The sequence below is a fragment of the Cervus canadensis genome, chromosome X (assembly GCF_019320065.1).
Source record: "Cervus canadensis isolate Bull #8, Minnesota chromosome X, ASM1932006v1, whole genome shotgun sequence".
NCBI lineage: Eukaryota > Metazoa > Chordata > Mammalia > Artiodactyla > Cervidae > Cervus > Cervus canadensis.
The window spans coordinates 119,518,509-119,535,643 of NC_057419.1; the positions used below are offsets into that span (position 1 = coordinate 119,518,509).

Below are 17,135 nucleotides of genomic sequence, written 5' to 3' on the forward strand. Positions count from 1 at the left end.
TCTTTTTTTTTAAGTATAAATTTATTTATTTTAATTGGAGGCTAATTATTTTACAATATTGTAGTGGTTTTGCCATACATTGACATGAAACTGCCATGGGTGTACATGTGTTCCCCATCCTGAACGCCCCTCCCACCTCCCTCCCCATCCCATCCCTCAGGGTCATCCCAGTGCACCAGCCCCAAGTACCCTCTCTCATGCATCCAACCTGGACTGGCGATCCGTTTCACATAAGATAATATACATGTTTCAATGCCATTCTCCCAAATCATCCCACCCTCGCCCTCTCCCACAGAATCCAAAAGACTGTTCTATACATCTGTGTCTCTTTTGCCATCTAGCATATAGGGTTATCGTTACTATCGTTCTAAATTCCATATATATGCATTAGTATACTGTATTGGTGTTCTTCTTTCTGGCTTACTTCACTGTATAATAGGCTCCAGTTTCATCCAACTCATTAGAACTGATTCAAATGTATTCTTTTTAATGGCTGAGTAATATTCCATGGTGTATATGTACCACAGCTTTCTTATCCATTTGTCTGCTGATGGGCATCTAGGTTGCTTCCATGTCCTGGCTATTATAAACAGTGCTGCGATGAACATTGGGGTGCACGTGTCTCTTTCAAATCTGGTTTCCTCAGTGTGTATGCCCAGAAGTGGGATTGCTGGGTCATATGGCAGTTCTATTTCCAGTTTTTTAAGAAATCTCCACACTGGTTTCCATAGTGGCTGTACTAGTTTGCATTCCCACCAACAGTGTAAGAGGGTTCCCTTTTCTCCACACCCTCTCCAGCATTTATTGCTTGTAGACTTTTGGATAGCAGCCATCCTGACTGGCGTGTAATGGTACCTCATTGTGGTTTTGATGTGCATTTCTCTGATAATGAGTGATGTTGAGCATCTTTTCATGTGTTTGTTAGCCATCTGTATGTCTTCTTTGGAGAAATGTCTGTTTAGTTCTTTGGCCCATTTTTTGATTGGGTCATTTATTTTTCTGAAATTGAGCTGCAGGAGTTGCTTGTATATTTTTGAGATTAATTCTTTGTCAGTTGCTTCGTTTGCTATTATTTTCTCGCGTTCAGAAGGCTGTCTTTTCACCTTGCTTATAGTTTCCTTTGTTGTGCAAAAGCTTTTAAGTTTAATTGGGTCCCATTTGTTTATTTTTGCTTTTATTTCCAATACTCTGGGAGGTGGGTCATAGAGGATCCTGCTGTGATTTATGTCGGAGAGTGTGCCCTATCTCTTTACCACTCCTGGACTTCCCAGGTGGCACTAGTGGTAAAGAATGCAGGATGGTGCAAGAGACTGAGACATGAGTTTGATCCCTGGGTTGGGAAGACCCCCTGGAGTAGGGCATGGGAATCTACTCCAGTATTCTTGCCTGGAGAATCCCACAGACAGAGGAGTCTAGCAGGCTACAGCCCATAGAGTTGCATAGAGTCGTACGTGACTGAAGAGACTTAGCACGCCCTACCTCTACCCCATGGGAGGTTGAAATTCTTCTAGAGACTTCAAAAACTTAATCATGAAAACTAACCTTCAAAGTTGGCGTTTTACAAATTACCACTCATTAATGTGTTGGGATTCAGCTTAGTGGGTGGTGCCAATTTTTGGAAACATTGAGATAGGATAGAATAGAAAATAGGAGTGAAAATATGTAATATGTATTGTTTCTTTCTAAAAACATGTCCTCAAACACATATGTATACCAAATTGCAACCTAAAACACAATTCTACTGTGGGCCATGGTCAAAGAGTTTGAGAACCAGTAATTGTTAATTACATAAATAATTAATGTGCCATATGCAACACTTAAAGATTGATGTCATTATGTATAGAGAAATTCTGGAACATTACTTATAGACAGATTTGAACACTTGTACTGCATGGGATAGATATATTGGGTCTTTTTACTTTCCTGGCCTTCTGTAAACATTTTATGAGGTCAATTTGGTAATAAAATATTTGATGTAGGCTACAGTAAGTGTTTAATTGAGGTAGGAAATTATTTGAGAAAATCATGATCCTATTTGAAGCTAATGTAGTTCTGAAGTATTTAGAGGTATGATTCCTAAACGTGATTCTCTTTTAAAAAAATGTTTTATTTATTTGGCTGCACCTGGTCTTAGCTATGGCAAGCAAGATCTTAGTCGCAGGCATGTGGGATCTTTAGTTGCAGGCATGTGGAATCTAGTTCCTTGACCAGGGGTTGAACCTGGACTCTCCGCGGTGGGAGCTTAGAGTCTTAGCCACTGGACCACCAAGGTAGTCCTCCAAACATAGTTTTTGACACCTTCCTTTTCTACTCTAGAGGCGTCTAAGGTCATGGACATGGAAACAGATCTGGTTTTAGTTCTAGTTTTGCTATTGACTGTGATGTTGAATGAATCTCAAAAGGCCTTAATTTTTGTCACCTATGTGAACTTTTGGATTATGTGATATTGAATGTTCTGTCGATATTTAACTCTGAAACTATCAAATAGTTACACAAGTTTCAAAGCAGAGCTAATTTAAATTAAAATATGTGTATGTTCTGTGAAAATGTAGGAGGAACCATTAAAGTGAGTATTTCACAAAATCTAATAAGGATAAAGTATTTGCAGGACCAGATGGGGTCTGGCGCCCTGGTTCTTTTTATTTTGCTTCTAACTCCCTAATGTCTTAATTAACTTTTTGACTATGACCACTTCCCAGGGTGAGGCTGAGATCTACAGAGGCCTTTTTTCCTGTCCTCTCCTTCAGTCCAGGCAGTCCTTTTATACATAGTGGGTGCTCGTTGAATATTTGTTGAGGGTGTCCCTGGTATGTTTGGTACATGACTGAATTTATGAAATAACGACTTTGAGATGAACAGTCAGTTATGTTTAAGCACTGTCATTTCAGATTTATAGTACTAATCAGCCCCTTCTCAGTGTAGATTTTGCTGCTCCCTGTTAACCTTTTTGTTTTTATTTTAACCCATAATAGAGATGATCTGGAATTCAGTTAATACACATTAGAAGCGCTTTCAGTCACATTGCACATTGGCCACATGAAGATTTAAAAATAGTTTTAAGCAGTCTCACTTTTTTTAAATAGATTCCTGTAGTAGATAGAGCAGGCCTCCTTTATAAAATCACATTTGTAGCCTCATAACATCAGGACTTTCACAAAAACACTAATGGGCTTTCATGACCCTTTAACAGAGTTTATCACTCATCCCTGCTAGAAAGTGACGGAAACATAGGAGTGATCTCAAAAGGTTGGAATCACTCATGTATATTGAGCTTTTTTCATTTATTAAAATGATATCATGTTGGTTAGTGCTTGGAGCTTGGTAAGAGTATGGTATTCCGAAAGTAGTTCCTTTTGCCCGTGTCCTTTTGATCCCTTGTGGTATGAAGAGTAATTGTCATCATCTGGTGATACGGACTTCTCCAGTTCATTGAATATACTGTACTTGTTTAATGGAAGCCTCTGCTTCTCTTTCGTTAATGGAAGTATTAGCGTGTCATCCAGATAATTGACCACAAAGTACCTTTGGGCTTCAGCATTCCTATCTGTAAAATGAGTGAGACCAAATGATTCTAGAATAGTCTCTTGATGCTTTAATTCTGTGACATCTTGTCAGCATATTCTAATATAAGGAACTTTGTTTTGCATCAGGCTGCTTTTATTCGTGATGAAATGATGCCAGGAGAGTGGGATGTTTGTGTTACTTCTTATGAGATGGTAATTAAAGAAAAATCTGTATTCAAAAAGTTTCACTGGCGATACCTTGTCATTGATGAGGCTCACAGAATAAAGAATGAAAAATCTAAGGTAAGCTAGTTCTGAATATCTGTATTAAAGTTTCTTTTAACTACCACATCTATTGGTTTACTTCCCTGTATTCAGAATTTAAAAAGTGATAGATTGTGATTCAAAGAATGTGAATGAAAATCAGTTTTAAAAATGATTTTGGAGTTTAAATGATTGAATACAAGATAAATGAAAATTGAACCCAATTTTTAATGTAAAGAAAATTCATTTACTATACCTGTTGCAGTCTAAATAACTCTATTATGCTACAGTGTTTTAATATTTTTGCAATATTGGTGTACAAATGTCATTTGCTTTGGTTTATTTTTTATTGAGGAGCTATCTTATATGTATACGTATGGATTAGGAAAAAAACTCATTTTCTAGAATTACCTGACTTGTGTGAATTAGAGTGTGTGGTGTTAACATTGAAAAATAGCAATATTTCTTGCCATTCTACTCCATCAACAGTAGAAAAAGCATCAGTTATGATGATGAACCTCTCTTTGGGTCATTGGTCTGCTTTGGGAGAACCAGAGACAGAACTGAAGCAAAATCACCAGGTGGTGCTTTTGTAGTTAATACTCGATAAGAGGTTACATGTTAGAAAATAATTGTTAATTTAAGAGCAATATAAAATGAGCCTTTTAATTGATAAGATTACTGTGATTTCTACTTTTTGTGCTTTAATTTTTGTGGTTTTATATTTAGAAAGTTAACATAAGATATTCCGGGAAGACGGGCTTAGGTGTGGTGCTTAAAAATTGTGACCAGGCCAAGTTAGAAGTTGGTGAGGTGTGGTGGATGAACATGATTGGCATGGAGAAGGTGATTCTATGCTGGAAAGTGACCAGCCTGGATTCCATAAGAGTTCTGACTGTTTCTGTGGACTGAAAATAGAAGAAAATAAATTTTTTTAAGTGGGGGAAGGGTCTCAGATGTGACTGTGATCTGCATTCTTGTAAGTGTAGAAATGCCTATAATATTTTGTTCAGCTATGCTTCACTGTGGCAATGTCACCTGAACTAGGATTAATAGTTATTTCAACTTTTATTCAAAAAATGTTTTGGGTTGGGTGAAGAACTGAATGTTGAACATTCTGATAAATAAAACAATGTTAACATAACTTATTTTTCTAGCTCTCAGAGATTGTTCGTGACTTTAAGTCAACTAACCGCTTGCTCCTGACTGGAACACCTTTGCAGAATAACCTGCATGAACTCTGGGCACTACTCAACTTTTTATTGCCTGATGTCTTTAATTCTGCAGAAGTAAGTTTAAGTCGTGCGTTTGAAGTATAATTTTCTTATGTTCACAGACGTCTGTTTTCAAAACACAAAATGTATGCCTGTGTGCTAAATTGCTTCAGCTGTGTCTGACTCTTTGCAACCTTGTGAACTGTAGCCCACCAGGCTCACTGGTCCATGGGATTCTGTAGGCAAGAATACTGGAGTGGGTTGCCATAGATGGAAATTGACAGTTCTTTTTCATTTGTGATTCTTTGTGGTTTAGCTCTTGAATAGAAATTTTTTCAAATGGGGATATTTAGAGAAATAAGTTTCTTTGCTTTGAGATTATCCTATTAAAGTTTGCCTGTATCACATTGCCACCACAACTTATGACATGAGGTAGGCTGAGTTCAGAATAGTGCTTTCTGCATTTTCTTTTAACTAAATTGGAAGGGCTTTCTGCATACTAGTTTAGCAGAAAGTAGAGTCATTGAAATAATCTTGACTTATTGCAGGTATTAACATTTGGTGAGTACTAAAGAGCTTATAATATGTGATTTGAAAAGCAAATTTTATAAATGTTTGATTTATACTGTTTTTATCATTGGCACAAGGTTATGCTGGTGCAACAAACAGAATTGAATGATTTAAGGACTTTGGAGCTTGATTTTCCTCATTACTGATATTAGTTGATAATAAAAAGTATCAGGTTCAGCTACCTATTTGCATACCTTACCTTGCTTTTGTTCATTTTTATTGTTTGATTAACATTTTCATTAGCATGTCTTCCATTTTATATTCTTATTCCTACTCCTCTTAACTGGTTATAATTCTGCTGTGGTATGCTGTTGCTGCTACTGCTAAGTCGCTTCAGTCGTGTCCGACTCTGTGCGACCCCATAGATGGCAGCCCACCAGGCTCCCCCATCCCTGGGATTCTCCAGGCAAGAACACTGGAGTGGGTTGCCATGTCCTTCTCCAATGCATGAAAGTGGAAAGTGAAGTCGCTCAGTTGCTCAGTCGTGTCTGACTCCTAGCGACCCCATGAACTGCAGCCCACCAGGCTCCTCCATCCATGGGATTTTCCAGGCAAGAGTACTGGAGTGGCCCGCCATTGCCTTCTCCGCTATGGTATGGGGAAGCCTAATAAAAGCCTTTTAAAGAAAAACTGCTGATAGAGTACCTGTATAATGGTGTTCAAATTTTGTTAACTGCTCCAGTATTTATTTTCAGAAGTAAATAATATTGGCCATAACAGTTAACATATTTTTGACAGTGCTTTTAAAATGAATTATTGCTATATGAGTTGTGTAAGAATGTATATAATGTTACATTTATTTAAAAAAAACTACACACTTACTGCAGAATTTTCACCCCTCTACAGGACTTTGATTCTTGGTTTGACACTAAAAATTGTCTTGGTGATCAAAAACTTGTGGAAAGACTTCACGCAGTAAGTAATAGCAGACAGGAATATTTAGTAATTAAATTTATGTAACCGAGCTGGAAAACATACTGAATCTGTTGGAACCTGTGGATGTGCCTCTGAGCTCAGTCTCAGTGTTTTTCTCTCTCAACCTTTCTGACAGCCTCTTTGGGAGGCACACTCCCACTATATGCTCAGCCTTTCTGTGGAACAGCGCTTTTGCTTTGGCGCTGTTCCATGGACAATGTGGTCCTCTCCCGTAGAGGCTATTCACTTTCCCCTGCCCCATGGATCCCATGAATGAGATCGCATTCATTGAATACCAGTTTTCCCTTCTTTGGTAACAGCTTCTTGTATCCTTCTTTCACTCATATTACTCCTTTTGTACTTGTCCTGTTATCTCACAAAGACATCCAGTGCCTGGACCCCTGCTTTACCCCCATCCATCAGCCCATTTCTGTTGTTACATTTTCTGTATTCAGCAAGGAGCAGGTTCTCTTATCACTTGAACCACTTTTTTGGGGGGCCAATATCTCAAACTCCCTTGCTCTCTTGATCTGCCATTTCTGCCCTAAAAGCCCTAAACAAATTATGTAACTGTGTCTCTGTCCTCTGGGTTTGAATTCAGCTTCTACCACTTACTAACAGAGTGACCTGCATTGTACTGGGGCTGCTCAATACTGACTGATAAAGAAGATGACACCCACTGTACAGGTTGGAACCACTACATTTTCATGTTTGCTGACATGGTTTGATTTCCTTTAATACCTTCCCCTTAATACCTTCCCCTTCTGGGATTTGATGATGTTGGTGATCCTTCTTCGTAGCCTTCTTCAGCATTCTCTCTCACTTCCTGTAAGAGCTATTTCAGACTTTTCCCAGTCTCCCCGAGACCTCTAACGCATGTGTTCCCTGTCCTCCTTTCTCAGCAAGTAACGTCATTCCTTTCTCAAAGAGGAAATAAAAGTCATTAGGCAGGAACTCCTTGAAGGATATCCATCTTCCAAGAATATCTGCATCTGTATTACCTTCTGTTTGAGTGGAAGAGGTTTTCTTTCTCTTGGTGGTGGTTGTTCAGTCCCTAAGTCATGTCTGACTCTTTACAACCCCATGGACTGCTGCACGCCAGACTCCTCTGTCCTCCACTATCTCCCAGAATTCGCTCAAATTCATGGGCAGTGACTAATTCTTCCAACATGAACCCTGGATCTCATCTTTTCCTGTTTCCTTAAGGACTTTTCTCCTTAATTTTTCCTTTTTATTGGCTGAATTTTCTACCTCTCTCTCCATGTTGGCTCTTCTCCCTCAGCATGTAAACATGCTCAAGTATCTCCCTCATTAAATCCTAACCCACACTTAGACTCTCCTCCCTATATCCACAGAACAGTACTCCCTCAACACTCTGTCCCTCTCAATCTGTGATTCTGGTTTCTTCCCTTGATGGCTAAGCTATTTGAAAGTTTAGTTTCTCCCCCCTTCATCCACCACCAAATCGTCTATTCACTCTTCTTTTTTATTGGCCTTGATGCCTATGGCATGTGGAAATCTTAGTTTCCCGACTGACCGGGCATCAAAACTGCATCCCCTGAATTGGAAGTATGGAGTCTTAACCACTGGACTATCAAGGAAGTCAGTATTCACTCTTTTTAAAAATGTACAACTATAATGTTAATTGACTCAGTGGAATTTTGTGAGAGGGTATAGATGTGTTTTGCTTTTTTTTTGTCTGCTGTTTTTAATGAGAGTCTCAGTCTTTGTTTATAAATAAAAAAAAACAACATGTATTGCTCACCTCTCCTTCTCTCCCCCCTTCCCCAGAAAAATGTGAACTTAATGTGGCAGGGATCCTGTCTGTTTTCCACCACATTGTGCCCCGTGTGCCTGGTCCAGAGTAACTGCTCATTAAATTTTTTTATTGACTCGAAGCCCCACCAGTCATCATGTGTTATGTAAATATTTATTTAGAGTTAAACAGAACAAGTCAGAAACCAGTGACCTTATGTAATAGGGAACTTATTGTAAGAATGCAGAGGCGTAGAAGACAAATCTTCGAAGAATCCTGTCATACAAGTTGCAGTACAGCTGGGCCTCTCATAGCAGGAACTTGGTCAGCTCTGAGGAATGGCTACTCTGTTTCTGATGGGTCCTATTCATTTCTGAATCCACTGACCATTAAATACAACTGAAACTTAACCTCACAAGTATTTGTGATTTTTCATTATACCATTTGGTCAGTGCCCTGACTTCTCTGTAATACTTTGTACCTCTAACCATGGCTTTCGTGCTTAGTGTCTGCGGATGGGATACATTTTGTCTTATCTCTTTGGCTGTTCTTTTCTGTCCCCATCATGGGCTTTTCTTTCTTTGTCCCTGAAAGTTTAGTGTTGCAGGGCTTTGTCTTTGATTTCCTTTTTCATATGTGCTCTCCCTGGAGGATCACTCCCACAGTTTCAGCTATACCTCTATACTTATAACTCCCAAATTTCTCTCTCCTTACTTCTCTCCTAAGCTCAAGACTTACAAATCCCACTGCCATCTGTGTGTTCTGCCTGAATGTCTCACAGACAGTTTAAACTCTTAAAAATGCAACTTAGACAAATTTAAGAGGCCCAAACAGGAAACCAAAAGTCTTCTTTTACACTTCCCTTTTCCTTACCTCCCATGGATCTCTAGTAATAATAGCTACAGTTTACTGATGTCTACCGTGGTTAAACTCTACTTATGTACTACCACAGATTGTCACAGCAGTCTTGGAAATAGGTGTCTTTATCCCCATTTAAAATGCTTAGCATAGATATATACCATAAATCTATATGTTTTGGATGAATGAATGAGGAAACAGGCTTGGAAAAGTTAAAGAACTTGCCCAGTTTACAACCAATAATCAGGGACTGAGCTAAATGTAAATCAGCCTGATGTGGGTTTGATTACTGTTTCTACCATTTACTAGCAGAGTGAATTTGGTGATGTTACTAAAATTGAAATAAACATCTTTCCCTCAAAGACTTATTGTAAGGATTTAATACTCTAGATTCTAAAGTTCATGGTGCATTGTCTGGCACATTCAGGTGCCCCAGAGATGTTTTTTTTCCTTGTAATAGAATCTGCCTTGCAGGTATACACGGATAATTTCATGTTTTTTCTCTTTTTGTTCTGATCTTCTTTTTCATTGAACCATTTTTTTCTCATTCATATATTTAAAGTCATTTTTAAATGGCTTGAATTTTTATTTCATTTTTAGAGACACTCTGATTCATACTCTGATCTCAGATTTCCTCTCAGGTTTACAAATATTATATGACAGCAGATTATTTTAAAAAGATTCTTTTTGTACTCTTTCAATAGTCAGTGATCTTGTCTTAATTTTTACTGTCTTTTGTGCCATCAAATCATGGATGTCTAATTTAGGCCCCTTATTCTGATTTGCTAATGGGCCGTTACTTGGTTCTTTTTTACCAAGAAAATTAGCAACTGGTGTTGGTAGTGTTTTTCAGATTATATAGTGGGAAGTAAATTTCACTTTAGAGTGTTGTCAATGAAATAAATGGTTTATAATATTGAATGTTTTATAATCGCTTATAAAAACTCACTTTTTAGGTTTTAAAACCATTTTTGTTACGTCGAATAAAAACTGATGTGGAGAAGAGTCTGCCTCCTAAAAAGGAAATCAAGATTTACTTGGGACTGAGTAAAATGCAGCGAGAATGGTGAGTTATTTTATTTCCACTAGAATTTATGTATAAAGATTTATTGGGGAGGGAGGTGGGTGGCGGGAGGCGGGATCAGGATGGGGAACACATGTAAATCCATGGCTGATTCATGTCAATGTATGGCAAAAATCACTACAATATTGTAAAGTAATTAGCCTCCAACTAATAAAAATAAATGAAAAAAAAAGAGCAGGGGACTGGAAAAAAAATAAAAATAGTAATAAAGGTAAAAAAAAAATAGCTTTGTAGTGTTTCAATTGTGACTTTAGTTCAGAAAGTACATTTTAGGTTTAAGTGCCAAGTTATGTAGTTCAAATATTTTAATATAAAATTGATGAGTGTTTTATTTAACCTTCAGGAAAGAGTATATGGGGAGTCTGTAGACCTGTGTTTGAGTCCATGCTTTGCCTCTTAATGGCTATTTAGCTTGGACAAGTTATGTAACCTCAATTTTCCTTCTGTAAAATGGAGATAATAATACTTATAAGAATGATGTCAGAGTTAAAGGGAATAATGTCACTGGCACATTTGTTAGTTATTCTTGCTTTTTCCATCAATGAAAATAGTAATAACCATAATAATGAGTGAAAATATCAATGATTGTAGATATTATAAAAATAGAAGTTGGATTGGTTTGAGAAATACAAGCAGAGCAGGAAATTGACAAGAGGAGTCACACAGAATCATAAATTTGATATAAATTGAACATGTTAATGTAATAATGCTAGTAAGAGAAGCAGTGTTGCTTATATAAGTAAAATTAGATAACTTATACTATATAGACACTTCTCTATTATTGACGCCAGTATAGGGTAGTGGTAAAGAGCATATTTCTCTAGACTCAGAAGTAAGATCAAGCCCTTGCTTTGTCCCTTTCTGTGGCTCTGAATAAATTGTTTCACTTCTTTTAGCTGCCTGAATTTCCATCAGTAAAGTGGAGTACATATCTCAGAGTTGTGAAGATTTAACAAGATGATTCATATGCCTGGCACTTGCACTCAGTACAAGTTGGCTATTGTTAGAATTAAATATTACTACTCCCCAGGTGGATACATAGATCTGTTTTTTTTCCTGGGTGAAGGTCTGGAAAAGACAATAAAAATGTTTATATGGTCAGAAAAAAATGACCTGTGAAGACAGGTATAAGAAATTGCAACTGTTTTTAGCTCAAACAAGTAAAAGCTGGATGCCAACTTTGACCAAATATTGTAGTTATTAAATAATATTGTATGTAGTTGTCTGAATTGTTATCAACTGATGGCAATTTTTAGCAATGGATAAAAGCAGGAGGAAATCGGTTTATAGGCAGCATACAAGTTAAAATACTCAAATCCTTGCTAATTTTTTGGTTCTGCTTATCAGATTTAGTCTCCAATCAGATCTTTTTGTTTTTCTTTAAATAGGAATGTAAGCAGATTATCAAAAGGGCATTTTTTTTCCAAAGGGACGTTTCTTGATGTTAAGCCTGTATAATAGTTGATGATTAATTATAGTTTAAATTTTTAGGTATACAAAAATCTTGATGAAAGATATTGATGTTTTAAACTCTGCTGGCAAAATGGACAAGATGCGACTCTTAAACATTCTGATGCAGCTTCGAAAGTGTTGTAATCATCCTTACCTGTTTGATGGTGCTGAACCTGGTCCCCCCTACACCACTGATGAGCACATTGTTAGCAACAGTGGTAAAATGGTAGTCCTTGATAAACTATTGGCCAAACTCAAAGAACAGGGTAAGTTACAAATCTTTAAATTAATGTGAAATAACTTAATATTGTATATGAATAACATTTTGCTTAGTCATTCATCATTCATTCATTCACTTATTCAGCAAACATTGTTGAGTACTTACTCTTTGGTTAGGAATTGTCCTGTGGGCTGTGTATGTTGTTGTTTAGTCAATAAGCTGTGACTGACTCTTTTGTGCCCTTGTAGACTGTAGCCCAGAGAAGGCAATGGCACCCCACTACAGTACTCTTGCCTGGAAAATCCCATGGACAGAGAAGCCTGGTAGGCTGCAGTCCATGAGGTCCCTAAGAGTCGGACACGACTGAGCGACTTCACTTTCACTTTTCACTTTCATGCGCTGGAGAAGGAAATGGCAACCCACTCCAGTGTTCTTGCCTGGAGAATCCCAGGGATGGGGGAGCCTGGTGGGCTGCCGTCTATGGGGTTGCACAGAGTCAGACACGATTGAAGTGACTTAGCAGCGGCAGCAGCAGACTGTAGCCCATCAGGCTTCTCTGTCCATGGGATTTCCCAGGCAGGGAGACTGGAATGGGTTGCCATTTCCTCCTCCGGGGATCTTCCCAACCCAGGGATAGAACCCGTGTCTCCTGAAGCTCCTGCATTGGCAGGTGAATTCTTTACCACTGTGCCACCTGGAAAGCCCCTATGGGCTGGGTATACAAAGATGCATAAGACAACAGTCCTCGCCTTGTAGATGCTCTCAGAGCACTGAGGAGGCATAATTGCAAGTCATTGTGATAAGTGCTGTGATATGCCGAGATATTAGGAGTTGAGGGAGTGTTCACAAAGATGACATTTGGGGTGAGCACTGCAGAATGTGTAGGAGTAAACAGTGGAAAAAAGGAAGGCAAGGGTTTTCCATCTCTGCAATGAGGCAGAGGTGTGAAAGAAGGGAATGTGGAGCTTATGGTATTTAGGTAGCGTGGCAGTGGATGAGTCCGGGAAGGTGAATTGGGGCTATTACAAAAGGCCATTTAAACCATGCTTTATGGGTTTTGGGCTATTTTGAAGGTAGTGTGGGTGATTGCAGAAGATTTGGCTGTGGAGAAGGACACATTCAGACTTGTATGTTAGGAAGAGAAGCTTGGAAGCAATGTGGGGGTGTATCTCCTGAGCCTGAGAGACTAGAAACATCCTCAGGACAAAGTAAAGGCAGACTTTAAATCATCTCAATATGTGTGGGGGATTTTGAAGACCTTAAAAATGTATAACTCAACAAATACTTACTTCTGTATAGTATCCGTTGAAGAAATATGTGTAGGGGGCTTAGTATTCGTTAGTGGTATGAGTGTTCACATGCTATATATTTATTTTGCATATGATGTTTGCTTTTATTTTTGTAACTTTCAAGTTAGTTTTTCACAAGTTGAATAACTTGCCTTTTTTTGGTGAAATGTTTTAGGTTCAAGGGTTCTCATTTTTAGCCAGATGACACGCTTGCTGGACATTTTGGAGGATTATTGTATGTGGCGTGGTTATGAGTATTGTCGACTGGATGGACAAACCCCACATGAAGAAAGAGAGGTGAGGAAGAGAAAATAAAACAAGACTTGAAAAATCAGAGTTCAGTTACGCCATGTTTTTCATCATTAGGTAGTTTTGAATTTTGGCCTTTTCTTTAGCTAGGTGCATTGAATTGCTCACTACCATCTCTTGCTCCTTGAGATCTTCAGCTGGACTTTCATTACACTGGCTCTTTACAAATCATTCTTTTCTAAGGTTTTCAAAGACATCCTCGCTTATCAAAAGGACACTGCACCATCACATCCTTACCTCCTCTAACCACTGCTATCCCAGGCCTTTTGACTGCTGTTTCTCAGCTCCCTCTTTGACCCTTGATTCTATGTCATTTTCTTTTCCTGATTTGCCTCCTACATTAGACCCTCGCCATTCATGGAGTTGAACAGTTGAGACTTTTTCAGTTTATGAGCAACTGTAAGGACTCATGAGACAATAATTTGTAAAGGAAATGATCTCAGTAGACATTTTGTGAAACTGAATTTGGACGACATAGGTACAGGTGCTTATCATTCAGTTGGATCTTGGAAGACTAAAAGGTTGGTGTGCAGGAATGAATCACTTAGCTAATGAGGAAGCCTGTGTAGCACCCAAGTATCTTTTAACTTGGAAATTCTTAAAGATTTTAAGATTATTTCTCATGAATATCAGGGGTCTAATGTATATAAAACCCTTCAAAGCACTTTTTCTGAGGGAGGGCTTTGCTAATGTATCTTCTCTTTTCTGTAATCCTTCAGGGCTCTGTCTTTGGCCTCTGTTTTAAGTCTATACTCATGCTGTGGGCAGAGACCGTGATTTCATGGTATAGTGGAAAATGCATTGAACTTGGTTTCCGAAGACTTGAATTTAACATCAACTCCACCATTATGTGTGCAAGCTATTTAATCCTCTGAGCCTCAGTATCTTTAACTGTATATTATAAGGGTCCTGTTAATGCATAGGCTTTTGTTTTCCTGACAGTGTTGTGAGGATCACTGGCTAGAATAGGTATGAACATAGTTTTTGTACTCTGCAGTGCAGTATAGATCACAGGTCATGAAAGTGCACACAGGCCTTTTCACTTCTCAGCTCTTGGACCCCTTCTCAGGCCACAGAGACACAGCCTATGTCCTTGTCCTTCCGTAGCTGCAGTGGGCACTCTGTACCTTGTGTGCCTCCTATAGCAGAAGCACAGGCCCTTTTCACATTAAGAGTTTCCCTGCTACCCACTATGGGGAAACAGTTGTGGTAATATTTATAAATAAGGATGTTTCAAAGCTTACACTGTTCCCTGCTCTATAGTCCGACTCTCTCGGAAATGGTAACTCAAAACTTTATTGGGCTTTTGTTGATTTTTTCCTGAGAATGGATTTCTGCCAATCCATGTGAAGCATAGGCCATATAGTACCATTCAAGATGGCCCTTCTTCCTGGAATGAAGATGATATTAAAGCAGAAAAGTAGGTGCTTTCTGATCTCAAATAGCCAATTTGCATTTCTGACTAATCTCTCTGCTCATGAATAATATGGACTTTACCTAATTATGCCCCAATTATCTGGTCTCTTAAAATGCTAAATAATGTCCTCCCTTCAGAGAGTTGGAATCACATGTTTTGACTTTGGATGCAGCACAGTGAGAGCTGTTCATTTTGTTTTGGAAACATCCTGCCTCCCCATTATGTCATCATTCAGATAAGCATTTCATCTATTTTCCCAGTAAGAAGTGGAAATCTACCTTGGATTCCTTACTCAAATTGTTCACGAGCTGTTCAAAAGCAGTTTTTTCTCAATAGCACTCAGATTTGCCATAGCTATAGCTAAATTCAGCTAGCTTCTGTAACCTTGGCTTACCTTAACTTTAACCTCACTTTTATAGGGAAAGAAGCTAACATTTGTCAAGCAACAGCTATAAGCTAGGCAACTTTATAGTTCCAGTTGATTTCTCCTAGCAGCCCAGTGAAGTATTGGCATAATTTGCTCCACTTGAAACTGTGTCTCAGAGAGGTTAAATGCTTGCTGAGAACCACATGTGTAATAAATGGTAGAGTTATGACTCACGCCCAGGTTTTTGCTATTTCCTCTACACCAAATTGCCTCTCACTACACCATGCTGCTTTCTGTACTGCCCCTCTACATGCTGTATGGACTGCAGCAGAGTCGCCTTCTCTGCCTGCAGCTTTTGACCATGCCATTCCATTCCTTAAAAATAGAACTTCCTGTATTTCATGATTATAAAAGTAATATATGATTGCCAAGGAAATTTGGAAAATAAAAGTATTTCTGGCTGATCTTTCTATGCATATATAATACATAAGTAATTAATATTATACTGTATATGCTACATATAAAGTTCAGTATCCTGATACATTTTACTCAACATTATGTTGTACTTCCCCATATTAGTAAAAAAAAAATCACTGTAAAAATAATTTCAGTGTACTGTTTCATCCTATGGACATACAATAAATAATTTATCCCCCTGTTGTTGATCATTTAGGTTGTTTCCAATTTTTCACTATTATAAATAATGCTTAAGTAAAAGTCCTTCTACATAAATCTTTGTGCCCATCTCTGATTATTTCCTTAGGATAAATTCCTAGAAGTGGAATTACTGGGTCAAAGGGTATGAACACATTTAAGACTCTTGATGCATGTTGCCAAATTGCTTTCCAGAAAGGTTGTACCAATTTACACTCCCAGCAGCAATGTATGAGAGTGCCCGTCTCATCGCCCCCTCGTCAACATTGAGTATTATCATTCTTTTAATCTTCAAAAAATGGTATTATGTTTTTTTATTTGCATTTACTTGATGACTAGTGGGACTGAGCATTATTCTTGTGTTTATTAGCCATTTGTATTTGTTATTCTGTGTACTGTCTGTTCTTTTTATGCCCTCATTTTTCTATTGGGGTCTTAGTGGTTTTTTTTTCTAATTAATTGAGATCTTTATGTAGTAAGGATATTAATGTCCTATTAATTTTTAAGACTCTTTACTAAATGTCCATGGATTACCTTCCTGATTTTCCTCATTACTTCCCTGTTTGCTCCTTTTCTCCATATGGTAGTAAATCTACCTACCTCCCCTTTATCTGTTGCTCTCATTCCCATTTCTAAACTTTTTTTTTTCTCTCTTGGTTGGTCTTCTAAACTATATCTTCTCTATTAATCCTTCATAAATTAATGGGAATGAAGTTGAGATATCTGACATTTTGCCCCCTAAATAAATTTCAGCTCTCACTCAATTAAAACATTTTCACAATTTTTATTTTAAAGTAATTTATCACTTGCTTGGTTAAATTTGTCTTTGTGATTGTTGTTTGTCTTTACTGGTGTAAGTGTCTAAAGATTAGTTACGTTATTTAATATACTTTTTACTGTATACACAGTGCAGTTTATAGATAGATGCTTAAATATTTTTGAAGGTGGAAGAATATTACAAAGTGGGGGTTTGAGCATGCATGTTAAAATGTTTATTTATTTCTTAAGAACTCTGGTAATATAATTTTATTTTTCTCTCTTTTCCTTCCATCTCCTATCAATTAAAAAAAAAGGAAGCAATAGAGGCCTTTAATATTCCTAATAGTAGCAAATTCATCTTCATGCTGAGTACCAGGGCTGGAGGGCTCGGAATTAACTTGGCAAGTGCTGACGTGGTTATACTGTATGATTCAGACTGGAATCCACAGGTGGACCTGCAAGCTATGGTTAGTTACCTTTAATGATATCAGAAATGTATCTTCG

At 37.9% G+C, this 17,135-nt stretch overlaps 1 protein-coding gene across 7 annotated transcripts in view; it reads left to right on the forward strand.

The window, feature by feature from the left end:
• SMARCA1 (SWI/SNF related, matrix associated, actin dependent regulator of chromatin, subfamily a, member 1) overlaps window positions 1-17,135 on the forward strand; it is a 68,895-nt gene that overhangs the window by 12,487 nt on the left and 39,273 nt on the right. For 4 of the 7 annotated variants that reach the window (XM_043458116.1, XM_043458118.1, XM_043458119.1 and 1 more), the window contains exons 7-14: window positions 3,651-3,806; window positions 4,925-5,056; window positions 6,398-6,466; window positions 10,037-10,146; window positions 11,656-11,882; window positions 13,301-13,422; window positions 15,982-16,017; window positions 16,946-17,098. In XM_043458116.1, the coding sequence (XP_043314051.1) occupies window positions 3,651-3,806; window positions 4,925-5,056; window positions 6,398-6,466; window positions 10,037-10,146; window positions 11,656-11,882; window positions 13,301-13,422; window positions 15,982-16,017; window positions 16,946-17,098 (1,005 nt within the window). The remainder of the gene's footprint in view (window positions 1-3,650; window positions 3,807-4,924; window positions 5,057-6,397; window positions 6,467-10,036; window positions 10,147-11,655; window positions 11,883-13,300; window positions 13,423-15,981; window positions 16,018-16,945; window positions 17,099-17,135) is intronic. The other 3 variants (XM_043458120.1, XM_043458121.1, XM_043458115.1) reach the window with 1 other exon arrangement.